The following is a 20,572-nucleotide window of genomic DNA, read 5'->3' on the forward strand; positions in this document are numbered from 1 at the left end:
ATATAAAACATTTCAGTTACTCAATAATTCATACGATTAATTCGATATCGGAAAAATAAACCGCGAGTACAGCTTAACAAGTGTCCTTGTCACCGTCACCCGCCGTTTGACGATCGCTGTCATTTGCATATTTTATATTGTTTTCACCCTGAACGCCCTCAGCGAGCGCGCACGTGTACACCCGACCGCCCGCGCCCGTCGGATAAGCCCGGCTTAGTTTAAAAACGGACTAAATGAGCCACGTCGAAATGTAGAGCGTATTCAAATATTGGAAAAAATACTGTATTTTATAAAAAAGGCTGGGCGATGTATCACTACATATCACCACACATAAAACATAGTACCCCGGCCGTATCTGTCTGTTCGTGTTAAGCTACAAAAATACTGAACGGATTTTAATGCGGTTTTCACTAATAGACAAAAGGATTCGTAAGGAAGGTTTAGGTATATAATTTTATTTAAGTTTTTGTGTAAATTAGTTATACAACGATTGTTTAACATGTCGGTAAAGGCAACAAAAAATAGAAATAAAATCTATGCGAAGCCGGGACGGGATGCTAGTTAGTATTATAAAACTAGCTTTGTTTGATTGCACACACTTTTTTTTTTCCTCGCTGGAAAAACGCATTACGCGCTTCCCCCACGTGATGGAAAGTGAGGGGGGGGTGTGGGACTCCCCGGATCCCTGAACGCCGAGTACGCCCAAGCACACCGGGTTTACCCACTAAAAAACCAGCGGTACCCTCTCAGTCTTTCGGCGGACGCCACGGGATCGCTTACGCATGCTACCGTGACGAATGATTGCACACACTAACTCATACATAGTTAAACTCTCTCGGGAGCTATTTGTGTGATCGATTTGAATGAGTATTCTTTTTGTCTCAGGTAGCTTGTTGACGATGGTTTTATGCTAAATAATCTCAGCGACTCTAGATCGGATCATATATCACAACTTTTCTCTTCAGTATAAAACCAAGTTGCTTTTCGTGTGTACTCTTAGATCTTTTGAAGTACGCTAATGCGGTTTTCATCAATGAACAGATTGATTCGAGAGGAAGGTTTATATCTATAATACATGCATATACGAGAGCGTTTCTTTTTATGTTTGAACTTCAATATAAAAGTTGTACATAGATCTTTATTGTACTCGTGTGAAGCCAGGACGGCCGTTTAATAGTAAAAAATGTGAAAAAATAATTTTGGGAAAACGCTTTAGCTTATTACGATAGAAGTAAACAACTTTGACCTTGAATTAACTGATATCATTGGTTGAGATCTGAAATAATAAAGAAATTAATACGCGAAGAGATTACTTTATACCTCTTTTTAAATATATTAATATTAATAGTCTGCTATAATTTTGATTGAAAAGAGTAAGAGTGCAGAAAGTTACATATGTATAACAAATATGACATTTTTTATTGTAAAATTCAATTCAAGTCAAGCCGATCCTCATTTTTCCTTAATTTCAAATCAAAGCATACTTTGCTTTCATTAAATTGCGGTAGATTTTCCATAGACGAACTAACTAGAAGTATTAATTATGGACTCGAAAAAATTTACATTTTTGGTACTGTGATAAATGTTTTTTTATCTGTAAGTGCAAGTTAAATTTTAACTATGTTTTATGTTTCATTTAACATACAATTTTCAGTAACTATTACTGTAAACTAGCAAACTATAAAAACATTTCTTTAAGAACGCAATTACGCATCAGATAATTTCCCGTACAGTCGGTGTAGAAACGTAAACACAGCGTAGAAACATTTTTCATTAGAGAAATGTACGTACAAAGAAAAACACTCCCGATATTACAATTAAAATCGCCTTCGCAAAGAAACGTTCAGCGTTTGGACCGAGAACATCCTCCGCTGCAGGGAAGGCATTACAATCGAATGTAAAAGAAAAGACTTCATTAATTCCAGTGCTCTGAAAGTTGTTTAAATTCCAAATAATGGCCGAAGGAAAGCATACTATTACTGTTGTTGCCAATTTTTTTTTGCAAACATTAAGATCAACAAAACAACTACAACAACAGCCTGTAAATTTCCCACTGCTGGGTTAAGGCCTCCACGCTGCTTCAATGTGGGTTGGTGGAAAACACATGTGACAGAATTGCTATTAAATTAGACACATGCAGGTTTCCTCACGATGTTTTCCTGCACCGCCGAGCACGAGATGAATTATGTATAAACAGAAATTAAGCACATGATCAGTCAGTGGTGCTTGCCTGGTTTTGAACCCGGAATCATCGATTCGATCAAGATGAGTTTTAACCACAGGGCCATCTCGGCTCTGCGACATTAGATAGTCAACATCCACTAAATAAAAACAAAGAGACTAGTAACAAGGTATTGATCTGTTTAGTAACTATTGAGTTGCAGCCATCAAACTTTCTTGAATGGAGGATGTATACGTATAGTTTATTCCAATCGAAGTAGGAATGAAGATAAACAAAACATAGATTTACGTTTTCCATGCTATTTGCCAATAGTTCGGCTCTATTGTGCATTACTTAAAACGTTTTTGATTAATATATATTCATTTATAATACAGTACCATTCCACTCTACGCACTGCTTTTATTCACTCTAATTCGACTTCCAAACCTCTGATAACTGTTTATCAGACATTAGTCGACATTAAAAACGCATTTTTTTCTAAAATCCGCAGTGAAAATCACAGATAATTCAAGCTCTCGAACAATTATATCTCGTCGATTCGATGTCATAAGTTTGCTGTTAATCACTTGTGGTTGGGATAGTCATATGTAGATATAGAAAGACTCCAAAATATATGATGCACTTTGTGGTAAGTTCGCCCATAGATACTAACTAAAGGCGCCACAAACAACAGGTTCTAAGGTATTATGTCCCTTTAAACTGTTGTTTTGTTAATTATCTGGTTAGATATAATTGCGAATACAAATTGTGTTGCTACTTATTATTCGCGTTACTTCACAGTAGCCTAATAGCTATGCTAGGTGTTCCAAATGTCTCAAATACGTGGATGTGATTAACACCTGCTCTCAATAGTAACTAAGGATAATCTTTGAGACAATATGAGACAACATCACATACATTACTCTGATCCCAATGTAAGTAGCTGAAGCACTTGTGTTATGGAAATCAGAAGTAACGACGGTACCACAAACACCCAGACCCAAGACAACATAGAAAACTAATGGTAATCTACATCGATTCGACCGGGAATCGAACCCGGGACCTCAGAGTAGCGTACCCATGAAAACCGGTGTACCTACACACCACTCGACCAAGGAGGTCGTCAAATAATCTTTATGAATAATATATTTCATTTAATTCCCATTGTTCTTTTCAGGTGAAAATATTGGTACCGAACTCCACGGCGGGTATGATCATCGGCAAAGGTGGCAACTATATCAAGCAAATCAAAGAACAGAGCGGTAGCTACGTCCAGATCTCGCAGAAGGCCAAAGAGCTGTCCCTTCAAGAGAGGTGCATCACTGTAGTTGGTATGTTCCGTCATGATTCATCGGCCATTTCTTTGATTACTATACGAATTGATAGACACCACTCACTCATCACGAGTGATACGATTTTTATTCGACTATTGTGGGTTAAAAGAACAAATGAACCAGTTTAACTACAGGAGTACAGGCACAAGGGACATAATATCTCAACTCCCAAAGTTCGTGGTAAATCATCGATTTAAGAAATAGATTATATTTCTTAGATTATATTCCTTATGTTTTTCTTTATTATCAATCATGGTCATTTAAAAAAACACAAGAACCCAAGATGTATCATAAAACATAAATAAAGAATATACTGTACTCGTAAAATAATATACTAAAATAAAATCACAATCGAGTAAATAAAAGTTACACAGAACTTAAATACGAGCCAGAAAGCATTTAAACGTCAGGTTTAATTTAAGTAGAATGGAGACCAACTCTTTCTAGGCTAACAGTTAAGAAAATGCCTTTTATGAAATGAAATATTAATGAAAGCATTAAAAAGTATTTTAATGTCCCCCCAGCGGAATAGGTCTCCTACAATATGCGAAATTGGAACGTGACCCATTTAAAGCGTATTCATATATTTGCTCGTAATAATTAAAAGAGCCGCGAAATGGCTGCATAATGCTGTACCACTGCGTTTTTATACTCGACGTTTTTTATATAAAAATGTGTATTCGTGCGAACTGCGATCCATACTTAAAAACTTGTTAAACATCCATTTGGAAGCGGATTAGATTTCTCCTACTCGTAGTTTCTCATGTTTATTACAGTTCCTTTTTTATTTCATATTTTTGTGTTAAACTTGTTTTTTGCACGCGCAATCGCTCGCTCATTACAAAAACCGCATTATACCTGCATTATGGCAGCGTGATCTAACGCCGGTAACGCTTTTCGTGTAAACTGCTACGTTGAGCAATAATTATTTAATTGCAGGCAATTATCGTTAAATATTTTAATAATTCGTACTCGCATAACTGATTTGTCCTTTTTAATGTTTTTGAACGTTTTTAACTAATGCTTTTGACATACAGTTTGGAAATATATGGCCTCTCCCAAAATAGATGGACTTTTCAACGCACAAATAATGTTCAAATAAACTTACCGAACCTATTCCTCGAGTTCCTAAGATTTGATCAACTATATACCTTTATGGTGGTATCAATGGCATTTAAAATCCAGCTTTAAAATAACAATTATATTCCAATTATATTTAATATGCAGAAATTTAAAAGTAATTCATAAATATGATATGACACGACTTGCCATATTCAAACGATCGTCTAAAAGCCGGTATTCTCGTTTCCAGGAGAAAAGGAGAACAACAAGAAGGCGTGCCTCATGATACTGCAGAAGGTGGTGGACGACCCGCAGTCGGGCTCGTGCCCCAACGTGTCGTACGCGGACGTGGCGGGCCCCGTCGCCAACTACAACCCCACGGGCTCGCCCTACGCGGTGCCCACGACCGAGGTGACCGAGGTGACCGCTTGAACACGCTACTAGCTCGCGCTGAGGCTCTCCGACTCGCGACACGAGGCCACCCCACCCCAGGACTTGCTTTGTCCGGGACAAGATTTTAGTGACATTCTCACATTGATTGCCAATACGTCTGTAGTCTGTTAACTGTTTAGTTGATAGAGCGACATTTGAAATCGCTTCTAATTGTCCAATACCCTGATCAGACCCCTCTTTTCCAGTGGGCACCTCGGGCAAGTGCCCAGGGCCCCAAGGGGCAAGATCGATAGGGGGGCCCCCTATCAAAGAAAAACATCGGCATATTTTCAAAATAAAGATTCTGATTTTTCTGATGGTAATAAATCATAGAGGCCCATTATCCTAATATGGCCAGGCCCTCCAATAGTTTAAAGACGTCCCTGATATCTTGACGAAATCTTTTACCTTAATTATTGCTCAGCAACAATATAGCTGTGGTCTGGTTCGGAAGGTGAATAAGCCATTGTAGTTAAAAGATTAATTCCTTAGTCCAAATGGTGGTGCATTGATTTGAGAATTGCCTTGTATTTCTTAGTGCCAGAGTCTGGGGGAAGGTGCTTGCCATACGGTTAATAATATTTCAAACGATGATTAAAGAAATGGCAATGTTGGGGAAATGGGGCTTTCCTTGTAGGAATACAAGAGTAAATAACAAGTTTCTTCTATAAAGTAAGTAAGTTTCTTCCGTCCAGATAAGATAATTTGTTGGATTTTATTTAATTGATTGAATATTAATGAAAATAAAAGATCATTTCAGTCGTTGATAACTCGTTACCGCGACGTCGTGACTAGAATCTGGCGCTGATAATTCCTATTCAGGTCACGTGTACTTGACAAGTTCTTGTACACAAAAGCCTCTTACGAAAACAAAACACGATGTATTTTTAGCATCAGCGATAGAGTTGTCGTAAAGCGTCGATAAAATAGATCGATGAGAGCTATTGACCAAAATATCCTACAACAAAGAGCTGGCCGCCGGCCAAGTGTTGCGGACCATTGCTGTCATCAGCTCACGTTTTACAAATCGGAAGGTCTATCGCTGTAACGCAACGATAATTAACGATCCTATCGCATACGTAATGAGGGCTATTTTCGTTCGCAACGTTTACTAATTCCGATTGTGTACAAAAACATGCTATACGAAAAAAGATTGTGTTTTGTTTATTTAGGCAAAAAAAAACTCAAAAACATCACGACAGTGATGTCATTATTATAGAAATTGGCTTATCGTGTATCTAATCCTTTTTTTTGCATTTACATATTATAAAATGCTTTATTTTTTTTTTTATATATTTAAAATATATATACAATATGTCGCTTATTTCTCTATTTATACTAATCTCCTTTTCTCTATACATACTTGAATTTTCCAAATTTGTCATAATTGCAAGAGACAATTTTTATAAAAAAAGTTACATTAAAATGATCATGTCATTTTGTAGCACAACTAGAGACTTGATTTAAATCGTAACAGGCTTCCTAGTGAGAAGCCATTTTGATTTAACATAAGAAAAAGTCAAAAGGTCCCTTTTAGTTTATCTTTCTCCTTTATATATACTCGTATGACATATTTAACTAATCTTAATACTGAACTAACTTTTAACGAGTAGATACTCTTCAGTGTTTGGAATATATGCTGTAGTATATTTATTATATGTATACGCTTAGAGCCTCAGCGTGTCGGTGGGAGCGATAGCGGGCGTGTTGAAGTGTTCGCACTGACGCGCAGAGAGCGCCACTGCAGCGCCGCCGTGCTTGCGTTTGATTACAGTACCATCTCAAGGTCGAATCTGAGTAAAGGCTTTCAGGGCGCTCTCTGTTCTGTTCCTAACAATACGCTACTATATCATGTTATGGATATATTCATACATTTATACTCCTCTTCCGTTGAAGTACTTTGCTCAATTGATAAGTAAATAAAAATTTTATGTATCGTATCGAATACCTTCTATACTTCTATTTATCATTGGCACTTATTTTTTTGTTTTGTCGCTTGTTACGGCAGATTTTTTTTATAAATCAAATTATGGTTTTTTTAACGTGAAACGAACCGTTAACGTTTGCTTTACGGTGAATTATCGGTGTGATAAAGTTCGGGAACTCGAGTGCGATTAGCACACTACACCGAGCCCCGCACACGAGTGACGCGGCGTGTCCCGACGTTGCAGAGCCACGGGCTGGTGGGCGGCGGCTCCGTGGGCGGCGTGGGCGGCGTGGGCGGCGTGGGCGGCGTGGGCGGCGTGGGCTCCGTGCTGCTCAACGGCTCGGGGCTGGGCGCGCTGTCGCTGTCGCTGTCGCTGGCGCCGCCGGGCACGCCGCCGCCGTCGCCGCTGACGCAGCACACGCTGGACCACATCAAGGTGGCGCTGCGGCAGGCCGGCTACTCGGAGGCCGGCACGTCGGAGATCGGCGCGGCGCTGGCGCTGCTCGTCAAGCACGGCGTGCTGGGCCTGGCGCTGCCCGCCGCGCTGCCCGCGCCGCTCTCCACCGCCTACTTCCCGCTGCAGCCGCAGGACTCGCCCGCCGTCTTCGGCCCGCTCGCGCAGGTGCAGCTCGGTGAGTGACCGACACACGCACACACACGCACACGCACGCACCGACACACACACACACACACACACACAGCGACAATTGCCTCGATTGTTCCCACTTCAATGTTGACGTGCGTTAGCAACAAAACCATTGACAATATAACTACATACATAAGTACTCATTCTGACTATCCGATTGCACTGATATCATTTCACGAATACCAGTCTCACGTGTATGTACGTTATCATAGGATCAACCTTGGATATAATAAATATATAATGACGGTATATAATCTCTCTTGCATATAATATATATATATACGTAATTGTTAAACAAACATATGTATATAAAGTATATTATAAAATGCGTGTAGTTTATGTTCATTACTGCAGTATTCAATTAATTATAATTAATTAACATACATAAATAATTTATTTCTCGGATCTGATTAACGACCGAGTTTCTTGCCAGTTTTTCTCTCATTGGATTTAATCTTATTATGCAATGTAATTAAGTGCTTCTAACAGCCCACTCAATTCAGATAGTCATTTCATATTTAGTATAGATAAGAAATATCATGTTTCATTGTTTATCTCTTATGTTTGTATATTTTCACACTAATAACCATGAATTTACAAAAAAAATTAAAAATATATTGCAAAGAAAGCATTAAGGCAGATTTTTCAAAACCAAAATACTTTGAAATTTTATATTACTATAATGCTTCAAGTGTAAGGGTAATTATTATTGCCATTAGTTTTATTATAAATTAACATGTTGACCTTGAAATGACATACCGTCAGTAAATAAATGTTTCTACTTAACTGTAATATTTTTCTCTCATATAATTGATTTCAATTGAAACTTTATCATTTGTTGTTCATCAATCTCAAACACTTAGTGTTGTGTAGCAACAGGCACATCGGACATAACATCTTAAATCTCAAGGTTATAATCAAATAATGTAATTATAACAATTATATGCCCCTAATTTGTTCAATTTTTTTGTTAATTATAAATATTTCAAGTATCTACTGTAAACTTATTCACACAAATGACACAAACACATAAACACACATTTGTCTAGTAACTTTATTTTGAAACTGTCGTTAATTAAATACTATTTTAGATTCGTTATTAATTAATTCCTTCAAAGATCTCTATAGTATCGCTTTTAATTAAGAATATAGAAGTATTTATTAACTGTTTTGTTATTTCTCACATTGTTAATTGAAATCTCTTCAACGGTGCGTTTCCACTGAAATTGTTTGCAATTTATGTTTGTATTTTTTTTCAAATTTCACTTTAGAAAATTCTCGATTGTGTCATAGTATGTAATGAAGCTATGAATGAACAAGAGCTGTCGATTTACGTGGAGACACACCGTCACTGTACCAAGAGGAACGAATTGGCTTACTTACAAATTAATGTCTTGTACAAGCTCGTACAGTACGACACAACTTAGATGTCGCATCGGCAAAATTCGTAAAACCGATCACATCCGAATTAAGTACGCTATCCCAAATTATCAATATTTATTTCTCATGCGAATATGATCTTTGCACAAACGTAATAACTCGTAATATAACATGACCTAATATATTCGTCAATTTGACGCGTCGATTTACATGCACTTGCTTTCTATGAGGCGTGAATCTATAGCGACGAATAGCGTCGAATAGCGCGATAGGGAACTGTTTCTATTGGTTGTGTAAATCGACAGTAATCGGTTTTATTTTCATTCCATTTCATTTTCCGATGCTACATCTAATTTGTGTCGTACTATATATATTTACTGTCTGTCACTAGAACTCGTGTTATATAATATAATGGTAAACGTTATGTGATTTATTATATTATTCTCTTAATGCATGCCCATGAAGGTGTACTGTATTGCTGATTTTTTTTTTCATTTTATTTAATACGATTGGCTTTCTTGGTTGATTTACTCTATTAATTTGTCAAAATTTCTAAAGCATCGCTTTTTCCATATCATCTATCGGCAATACATTTTAACGTGTGAGACGCGGACGGCCGTCAACTGCCCTCTCTGTTGCGTTGGACTCGTCTGTGTAGGGTTTTGAGGACTTTTATTCCGTTCAGTGATCATCTTTTGCTTTTTTTTTAATATTTTCTTAAGTATATAGAATAAATTAGATAAATCTTTTAATGGGTATTTTTTCTGGCATTAATTTATTAAAAAATATTAGAAAGTTTAATAGGGTCGGATATGTTGGTCTTAATTTTGTTTGTTCAAAAATAAACAATTCTAAATTGAGCGAACAATTAAATTATCTTGTAATGTAGTAGTATATTTTAAAAATAGGCGACGGACATATTATTAATAGCTATCTCACGAGCCTCTGCTCGTTGATTGCCGCTAGGCCTTAAGAGATGTGTTTGAGTGCGTGAGACGACTTAGGAGTACAGTCAGCAAAAAAACAAAAATTAAGTTATTTTTGTTGAGTTTATAAGGTCCATAATTTAACGTGGAGGTGCTTTCGTGATTGAACGGATGTATACAATATGTTTACATTTATATGACTCTACTAAATATTGGATGGGTACATTTTTCTCTTTCTGACAACAAAAAATCGACATTCGAAGGTAGAAGATAAAGCATAAATTGCCCTCGTATAAGAGTAGAAGCAGAGTAGTATCAGTCCAATGCCTAGGGATGCCAGTTGACCCGCTGTTTCGGCACCAGTCCGCGGCTCACGTATGGAACGAACAACTTAAGTTTAAGATTAAGCATCATTAAACATAAGCTAGGCTACAGAACATAAAACGGTCTAATACGCCATTAAAACAACTTTTTCTCTCTTTTGTTTCAAAGAGTACTACTTGTGACCATCCGATGCTGAAATTAAGAAACTGACACGAAAATATAATCAACTTTAGTCTTATTATAATTATAAAGGTATCTTTTTTTTAATTTTTTTATCATTGATAGAACATTAATATAACTGTCAAACGTTGAACTTTGCGATCATGAGCTCTCGTACGAAATATTCAGAAGTTGTTCCTTCCATCGCACTGACATATCTTCTCGACCGCACCACAGCGCTGCCGCTATCCTTGCATACTAGACTCCGAGTCATAAGTCACGAGTCGTGCTGTACTAGTCACCTGGGTTATGCTGGTGGACGTTTTATTTGCGAGTTTTCTTTTTTCGTGTCTGTAACACTTTTGGTAATTGGCTTTAAACTTACCCCGTTAGATGAATCTCTGTGTCCTAGAACGATCTGTGCGGAGACTCACTCCGTTAACTCAGTGTGTACTAAAGTATTGAGTAACGTTCGAATTCGCGGCGCCGAATCGCAATTTCACGGAATCGCGAGGCTCCCGCGAATGTCGATACCCTCCGAGCGACTTTCGAGTGACCGAGGCCCTCCGAGTAGAAACGTTTTCCAAATTTTTCCAAAACAAAACCAGAAACGGGGAAAAATTCGCGATCCGCTCGTGCATTAGCATCTCCCGGAGCGGCGCGCTGTGCGGCGGCCGCTAACCCGAGTGTTGTCCGCAACAGCGCGAAACGTTCTAATGTAAGCGGGGCTCGGCTCGGCTCGCATCAGGTGACGCGTCCGCAGGCGGCGCGCGCGGCGGCTCCTTAGAGCGTTTCGCGGAGGTTGCATTCGAGGCGCTTCGCCCCCCAGCCGTGGCGCCCATCTCGCTGTCGGGCGGCGTGGGCTTCCCCTCGGCCGGCCTGCTGCCGCTCTCCAAGAGCCCCACGCCGGCCGACGCGGGGGCCAAGGACTCCAAGAATGTGGAGATCGCCGAGGTCATCGTCGGGGCCATCCTGGGTATTTATTGCTCATCATATTATTCTGTAATTTTCTGTAACATTATCATAGCAGAAATTGAATTGCAATCAAAAAAGATTTTAATTTAATTTTAAATTAATGATCTCTCTCTACTGCGTGTGCAATGGCACGTCGACCGAGAGACAGAGACATGACAGCTCCCGCGAAACCGTTCCAGGCCCCGGCGGTCGCAGCCTCGTCGAGATCCAGCAGATGTCGGGCGCGAACATCCAAATCTCCAAGAAGGGGACGTTCGCGCCGGGCACGCGCAACCGCATCGTCACCATCACGGGCACGCAGACCGCCATCAGCAACGCGCAGTACCTCATCGAGCAGAAGATCCAGGAGGAGGAGCTGAAGCGCACGCGCCACAACGCCATCTCGGGCCTCATGCAGTAGCCGCCCCCCCCTCTAGTCACGCGCGCCGCCTGCGCGGTTACCTGGTACATAGTCTTATGTATATTGATTTTACGCATGTATAGGTTTAGTGTTGCAAGTGTTATTGCTATTTACGTGTCGGAGTCGATACCATTGTGATAATCTCCTATCACGGAAATTCCTATTCCATACACGTTTTTATTTTTATATCGTTCACCGAGTACGTTTTATTTACGAAGTTGATTTCATTGTAAATGTTACCATTGATAAGTTATTTCTTTTTAGTGTACTTGACGTAATTAGATGTAGATCGGAGTGTAGTATCGGCCGGCCGCGGCGAGGCCCGGCCGGCCGAGAGGCGACTTAACCAAAGTTGGTGTTTAATTTTAACTCTCGACATTGAAATTCTATGTAATGTGCAATGAAATGTTATTCGTTGAATTTATTTTTGAACCGTCGACACGAACGCGTCTCGGATCTTCGTTAAGAGATTGTTTTCATTCCTGTTTTCTCGCGTTAAAGATCTTTATTTTTTATACGTTTATAATATATTATTTCACGTAGTCGTTCGTCTCTTCGTCGGTCTAAATTTTTCGTCTTAAAATATAAGTACAATTTTAATAATAAAAGATGCATGTCCATAATAGTAGAGAAGTTATATATTTTAAAGGTTTTAATGCAGATTTCTATATATTATTCGAGAAGACAATATTAAATATTCTTATTTACAGTTATGATCTAATTAAAACGATAGTTTATTTTTGAGCGCCACGGCCGTCGGGGCGTGGGCTCTGTCTCCGTAGAGATAATGAACATAATAATATAAGCTGTGATTGTTTTATTTTCGACATTGTCAAGGTACTTCGTGTCGGTTACGACTTAGCGTAGTTCCGAGGTCACGAAACATCCTTCGGATAATAGTTTTAGTTGTTCGCTTACCTCAGAAGTGCCATCGACGTAGATAGAAGGATAGGAACCGTGCTGCGGTCCCACGTTGGGCGCCAATTTTGAACAATGCATATTGGTTTTAAAACATCATCCGCCTCGGTTTCGAGGGCGTCTCATTCGGAAATAAAGGAGATAGGATATAGTTTAGGTTTACTAAGTAGTTCGCCTGCTTCGGACGGTCCGAGCAGGTTTTCAGTGTTCGTCCGAAACCGGCGCGATGATGTCCTCCGGCGCCGATCACCTATCAGGAAGGAATGAAGTACAAATGAATATTACCACATAATAAATATATACGAATCGGCTTAAAACTATTGCATAGTTCATAAGTGAAGGAATTGAGAGATGATTCTCAGTTTGAAAGTCGTAACAAAACGACGAAGACGTTAGTGACGCCGTGACCTCATACAAACGTGATTGAGAAATATAAATAATTATATTGTTGTATCTGCAACTGTCCAACGACATCTCGATAACAAGTTGTGGTTGTTACTGGTGTAATATTATACGTGTGTTATGTAGGTAACATTACATCGTAGTTTCATTAAAGTAGCTAGCCTAGTATATATTCAATCTTTAAAATGTATTATAGATACGCTGTTCGAACTCTCTGGTGTTTTTCGACTTTCTCATCTTACTATATGTATATTCGGGGGTAGGTACGGATTTTGTCTCGTGTCAATTATAAGGTCTCACATGTTCGCGACTTCGGATGCAGGAGCGGCCGCGGCCTCGCGAGCGTGCGAGCCTGCGGGAGTACGGCGCAAGCCACCCGACGCGTATTGCCTGTTAAGTCGATTTTACAAGCTCAATTTTATTGAAATTTTTCTCGATTAGTCAGTACGTGTAAGTGATTACGTCAATTATTCGGAAACAAAGGTCCGCGGGCGCCTCGCGGGCCTTGGGCGACGTAGCGACTCTTTCGTTTCGGGCGAGCTCTGGGGAGTATCTTATAGACGAGTAACTTATCTTCGCATCTACACTACTTCTAAGTTTCATCTTCCCTTCATTGTTGTTTGATTTGTTCTTTACAATGTTTCCGACTAACCGACAAAGACATTCCATCTGATGTTTCTCCGTATCTTCCGTAAACTTAGTATAAACTTATCGAAAGCTTTACACCAGATGTTAGATTGTTGAATTATTATAGATTTCTAGCCGTGTTATCGTATTCTCTTAAAGTACTAATCCGAGATGTATTTACTGAAATTTATCTTATCGCAATTTCACATTAAAACTAATTATATTATATACTATTCGATAGGGACACTGTAAAGAACATCTCGAAGGTTTCAAGTTATTGATTCGATTCTAGTTAGTTAAATTAATCATATTGTGGATTAAAACAATACATTGGGGTATGTATAGATAATTTTAATTAAAATACTGGAAAAAAAATGTTAACGTTGTTATACTGAAGTTGTTACAATATTTGAGAGTATATTATCGTGAATAACAAAATAATAATTCTTAGTGCGGTAACATTATCTGAATTAAAATTTTATCGCGTGGAGAGATAATAAATAGTGAAAAGTCGTCCCGACCTTCGCGTAACGAGCCAACAGAGCGACGCGTCTCGGCGCGGACGAGGACAAGGATTAATACTGTTTCTGTGATACTGACAATTATGCGTGCTCGCACGCCGGCTCGGCTCACTCGGTCCACTCGGGCCACCCGGCCCACTCGCACGCTTGTAGCCCAGTAGCAGCGCCCCGCCGCACCCCGCAGCCCCACGTCGGGCGCCACTCGCAACGGACGAATCGTAGAGAAAGCACCGCGGTTGAGTCTGTTTAGTGTTTCCGGTAGACGTCGGCGTCTACCGCTGTTACGAGTAAGAGTTTTCGATGTCGTAGGCTAAGGTAGCTAGTTATCATTCTTCGTATTACACTTAACTAAATTCGGAGTAGGAATGTCGAGCCGGACGGGCGGCGACTCGGCGTCCGCGCCCCTCATCCTCCTTTTAATTTTAATAGCTAAATGTTGTTGAATTTGTTGATAGAGTGGTTTATTGTAATTACTATGTAGGTAGTTTAGTGGGTATACAAGTGAAGGTCGCAGCCGTCGGGCGCGCTAGGCTAGGCGAGGTTCGGTTCTGGTAGGAACATGGCTGTGCGTTCAAGTCGAACTCAACATAGGACGGCCCGCCCGCCGCACGCGCGACGTCGCTGTCTGTATATAATTGCATAGCATTCGTTTCATTTACGTTCTCCTTGCTCATTGTCATCAATTTATTAAAGACTGAGGAATCAACTCGCGCATATTGACATCGTCACGAACGCGTCCCAAGCGGTAGGGAATATTTGTAATATATTGTTTATTGTCATTAAATTGTTCACTCGGCTCGCGGATCGTCGCAGTCGCGGCGGCGGACCGGCGTCTCATCACCTTTACACAAGTTGAGATTGATATGTTAAACTAATTCTATTGAATTGTACCTTGTTGCGTATTATAAGTATGTATAGACCGACTCGGTACGTTATGTATTTCATATGTTGATACATTTGTTGCTGTACAGATTCAATGATGGAATTATAATATTTTATTATTATTATTTTATTTTTTGTTAACTTGGTTTATCGTAAACGGGTCTGCAAATGTTATTTACGAGAAATTAAATTTAATTAAGTTTTTAAAATGCAATGTTTTTGAATTTAAAATTCGCTATATTTTAGTCAAAGTGTAATAATTGTTTAGTTTGTATCGTCGAAATGATTTTCTAATTATTGTTATTTTGCAATATCGTAAAAGATAAGAGGTCAATATGAAGGTTACAATGTCTTAGTGTTAAAAGCTCGAAAACCAATTAAAGGGTACCTTGAACATTGTCTATAATTATTATATTAACATTAAATAAATGCAAAATGATGAAAGTTTGTTTTAATCACTCTCCCCTGCTTGACAATGAAACAAATGTGCTCTCTATAAATATTTATTAGTTCTCGGTGTGTAAAAGCTAAATCATTACATAAATGAGATTCATATAAAAATACATGGACGGAATGACAACATTTAGGTGTATAAAATAAGTACAGCAAATAAAAATATTACATATTCTTAAAAACTAAGTACATTAATGGAATGGTTATTCGCACAGAGTCCTGTAAAGGAGAAAGGTACATTTAAATAAATATTAAGTACACTATTGTACACTGTATGTGCATGTTATTACTGCTATCTTTAACAAAAGTCTGCCGTGTCTTCAAAAGTTACAATATTTCTTAGCTAGAACTCTTTTATATTAACTGGCAAAACCATTAAACAAACGATGTACCTTATATTGGGATTGCTTAGTACCTCAGTACATAGACCATATGGTCTTTCTTACAGATGAAATCTAACTTTAAGACAAAGCTTCAATTAGGGATGAGTCAGATTAAGTATTTGTAACTAAAATCTGGATTATCACTGATCACATTGGATAATCCCACTTTATAACAGTAATAGTAATTTATATTCTTCCACATTACAGACAATACAGTTTAAATGAGTCTTAATAATAAGTACAATTGTGTGTGGGAAACGGGAAACCAAACAAGGTTGCCCTGTACTAAATTTGTTTGTTCATAAATTTAGAAATTGGCTGTAAAATAAGATTCCTCTCCTTATAATATAAACCTCAATAAAGAACAAAATCTTATGATTTTTCTTTTCCTATTTCACTAAAGCTTGAATGTTAAATAAGTCTTTCTTTTGTCATTTTTTTGTCATAACACATAAAATGCATACAATCGATTGTTTTAGACGAGATAATACTATACAATGTTTAAAGCTATAGTTTTTAAACATATATGTTATACAATAATCAATATTACACATTCAAAACTCGTAAGAAATAAAACTTGCTGATTAAAGCATGTGAAGAACTGGTAACCTGTTTTATTTGCAAGACATATTGCTCGCGCAACGCCTTTATGGAACAATATATTAATTTATATTATTTAATATGTTGTATTGTATAATTGTTTAGTCAAATTCTATTAAAACATAACTAACTGAACAAAAAATATATCCTTCTGAATATTATATAAGAATGGGTTAAGCCACGTTTTTTTAAGGCTTAGATTAATCCAGGAACACAAAACCTAATCTCTGTATATGGGGATGTGTTACTGTTATAGAAAGCTTACTATTAAATTATCTATGTATAAGATCTAAAAGAAGATGAAGCGAATTAATCTAAAATACTAAACCCAGAGAGACCAGCTAAGACTAAGCCAGGTGAAAGGTGAACTGACGTAAGATTACTAGTGAAATAAGAAACCAACACTGCTCCGAGGTAAGACTTGTTGTAAACCCAAGTGGTGGGAAGACACCAACAAACTTAATAGTTAATACACATTGGCATTATGCTCGACATGTAAGTCTTTAAGGTTATAAATATTGACAATAATAAAATTCTAACTAATAACTTATTGGAGTATTTAACAAAGATAAAATAATATCAAACTACATCAGATCATATAGAATATAAGGTAACACTTAATGTGACAGATCCTCATTACGAGGACATTTCCTCGAGGAGAGCAAAAGGTAAACAGTCAGATGAAGTCAATATATGAATGGTAAACTGGACTTCTCACAGGGAAGGTAGGGCATGTCTAACGAAACCAATGCTTTACTCAGAACTGAATGAGAGAAATTGCCATGGCACTAAAAATCGAAGTCTCTTGTTAAACAGATCCAGTCATGGCCTTTCTCTCTGGTGTGTTAAAAGAATATAACGTAATTCTCTCACTGGCCGAAGAGAAGAAAATCGTGAACATAGACAAAATGTAGGAGGGAAAAATAAAACATAAATTTGGAGGAGCAATAAACACTAATATAGGACATACCCATATAGCTGCATACTTATCTAGCTGTATCTCAGCAAAGAGACTGTAAAACCAGTAGAAAGCATAGATAAACTTGGGAAATAGATGTGGGCTTAAGAATAATATTTTAAAAGAATGTCTATAACATTGATAAACCAGTAACAAAAAAGCGCGCGACTATGACACAATGGTATAAATTACATTTCAGAGGATGTATGGGCGACATTTTCACTATATTTGGGAAATATTTGTTATTGCTTTTAGACTTCCATATAATATACATGTTCTCTTTAATTGTTATAATTATAAATAAGATTACAAGTTTCGAGAGTGAGATTAGTAACATATTGAGAATAAACTGAGAATCAATAGTATGTTAAATCTAATTCTGGCAGTTATAATCAGAAGCAAATCTTTGGATTATAAATTTTAAACTTATAATTTAAAAGCATATATATAGCAATGACTACACCATTACTTCGTTTCAATTTCAGAATGATGATCAAGAAAATATGTATATATACAAAACATGTATACTTATTAGTGTTTAAGATTTTTTTGTAACTTAAACTACAATGGTGTAGTCAATAGGATTGAGAATAATACTATGAAACAATTTCATACTGTGGCACATGAGGTTCGTAATTAAATCCATTATAGTGCGTGAAACTGAGACATCTAGTGCCAGGACCTTCTGCAAATGGGGTCAGTTCATTTAAAAGAGATGAGAAACTGGGCCTTTCATCTGGATCAACTTGCCAGCACTGTAAACACAATTGGAAGAGTTCATCCCCAACATATGATGGCTGGGAGGGCCTCATTCCCCTCAAGACTCTAGCTGCAACATCTTTGCTACCTGTGTGAGCATAAGGAGTAGCTCCTATGGTAAAAACTTCCCACACAAGAATACCAAATGACCAGACGTCTGCCTTGGGATTAAATCTAGTCTGTCTGAGCATTTCATGTGAGGTCCATCGAGTATAATCTGGTGTTTCATGCAGAGGACGAATGTGAGACAGCCCAAACCCTGCTACTTTAGCAACACCATTGTCCCCTATTACAATATTACGGCAACTTAACTTTTTGTGCGCAATTTTTTTACTTTGCAAATATTCCATACCACAAGCTACTTCGAGGCAGATCTGCAGGGCTTTATTTTCAGAAATTAGGCAAAACTTATTGTTTTGCAGATCCCTGTGTCTACTTTGTAGAAGCATTTCCTTAAGAGTTGTTTTAGTGTCCTGTAGAACTACAAAGAGAGTTGTATTCGTTTCGCAAATACCAATTAAAGAAATTATATTATCATGCTCACTGGACTTAATTAACAAATCTAACTCTTGTAGCATAAGTTTCTTATCAGATTTCTCCAGTTCTCTGTCCAATATGACCTGCACAAGCCCAGAAGTTTGAGCACCATGCTGCTGCACTTTCCCTTTTGTGAACTTTCCATAGCTGCCTAATCCAACTACACAAGATATATCTATGTCAATCAGATTTCTTGGAATATTCCACAATTTACGTTTAAGATTACCATAGTAATCCACTCTTTCATCCTCATCCTGTAGAAATCCAGAATTTTCTATCTCCAAGCATGGTTCACTGAGACTAAGTGGCATGGACTGTGAGCCACGCTGCATGCGGACCATATGGATTCTCTTGCGAAGTATGATAAGGAACCCAATTCCTATCAACAGCAGCACTATACCTATGGCAATGGCCGCCCCCAGCGCTACCACCATGGGGGACATTTCTTCTGGCTCATTTATATTCAGTATTATTTTCTTTGTTGACTCAGCATATCTAATTTTCTTAACATGATTCTTGGCACTTACCACACCAAGAGAAACTTCAATATCATTTGTTAACGGTAATGGTGCATTGTAAAACCCATTGTATGTAGTTTTGTCACCAATAATAAAATTACTTTTAATATCTTCTGGATCTAACTCTGCAGTTATATAATATGGCAAACCTTGTTCACTAGCATATGAAAAATTGCTTAAATTTTCAGTTATGAAACCTTGCTGATATAATTCAATTGATACAACTATTCTGTACATTGACACAGGTCCATTGACATTTTTTGCTTCCGGAATGTGAACCAACATTTGGCCCCCACGTCTCTCTAGCATGACAATATCAGGCGGGCTTGGGTCAGGTGTGCCTATAATGGTTTCAGCCTGCAAAGTTATATTTGCACCAATTTCTTCGTAGTTTGCAGCTGCAACACTTATACTGTATGTAGAACCCGGCTGAAGATTTGGTAGTTCAGATTGAAATGTTTCATTAGACACTCTCCATTCCAATGGTATTATAACAAAGTCCGCATAAGTTTTTAAAATAGTTGCTGTTATTATGTATCCTGTGATACGTGTATAGGCTTGAGGACTCGTCCACTGCACTCTCACTGTTGTTTCTGTTATGTTAACGATATCTATCGACATCGGCGGACCGGGCGTCGTTACTTCCGTATCGTACACGCTGGCTGCATTTTCTCCACCACATTTTTGCGTCTCGTTCTTCGGACACGGCGTATCACACGACTCCGGTCCCAGTACAAACTGACCGGGATCATTAGCACAGAAACAGGTGGACTCGTTTCCAATTAGAGCGTATTTGTAGTACACTTGCTCGCATGCTGATAGGCAAACATCTACAGACTGTCCTGTATGAGTATTTAGAACATCCTCTTTGAACTTATAGCAGCCTAAATAGTCTCCACGATCACAATTTATACATTTAACATATAGTAATATTATTGCTGCAATTAATACACTTGGGCGTTCCATTGTTTATACCCGTTACTGACTCAGTGTTTAACTTTTAATGAGTACACTGGCACATTTTGTATCAGATAAAATAAATTCTAATTAAAATATTATTTAACTTCATCTGCATCATAAGTAAGCTTTTAATTTCAGTCTGTCTTTTTTCTTTAAATAGTTTAATCGATAAATCACGATGCGGAACCGAACCGCATTTCGGTTATTTATTGTGACATTTCACATTAATAATAATTTGTCGTTACTAAGATGACATCAGACTAGTGATGAAAGGACTAGATGTCTAAAAGTAAATTAGCATCGGTAAATTTTAGGGTAAACTAATTCT

At 38.0% G+C, this 20,572-nt stretch overlaps 2 protein-coding genes across 6 annotated transcripts in view; one reads left to right on the forward strand and one right to left on the reverse strand.

The window, feature by feature from the left end:
• LOC124538647 (RNA-binding protein Pasilla) overlaps positions 1-15,520 on the forward strand; it is a 52,130-nt gene extending 36,610 nt beyond the window's left edge. For 2 of the 5 annotated variants that reach the window (XM_047115775.1, XM_047115778.1), the window contains 5 exons: positions 3,339-3,492; positions 4,808-4,977; positions 7,161-7,548; positions 11,100-11,327; positions 11,506-15,520. In XM_047115775.1, coding sequence (XP_046971731.1) covers positions 3,339-3,492; positions 4,808-4,977; positions 7,161-7,548; positions 11,100-11,327; positions 11,506-11,726 — 1,161 coding nt within the window. In that variant the 3' untranslated portion in view covers positions 11,727-15,520. The remainder of the gene's footprint in view (positions 1-3,338; positions 3,493-4,807; positions 4,978-7,160; positions 7,549-11,099; positions 11,328-11,505) is intronic. The other 3 variants (XM_047115777.1, XM_047115779.1, XM_047115776.1) reach the window with 3 other exon arrangements.
• LOC124538646 (putative inactive tyrosine-protein kinase Wsck) lies at positions 15,368-20,496 on the reverse strand. The gene has a single exon (XM_047115774.1). The coding sequence runs from the start codon at positions 20,248-20,250 to the stop codon at positions 18,067-18,069; it is 2,184 nt and encodes a 727-aa protein (XP_046971730.1). The 5' UTR covers positions 20,251-20,496; the 3' UTR covers positions 15,368-18,066.
• Between the last annotated feature and the right edge of the window lie 76 nt (positions 20,497-20,572).

Source organism: Vanessa cardui, chromosome 20 (genome assembly GCF_905220365.1).
Source record: "Vanessa cardui chromosome 20, ilVanCard2.1, whole genome shotgun sequence".
NCBI lineage: Eukaryota > Metazoa > Arthropoda > Insecta > Lepidoptera > Nymphalidae > Vanessa > Vanessa cardui.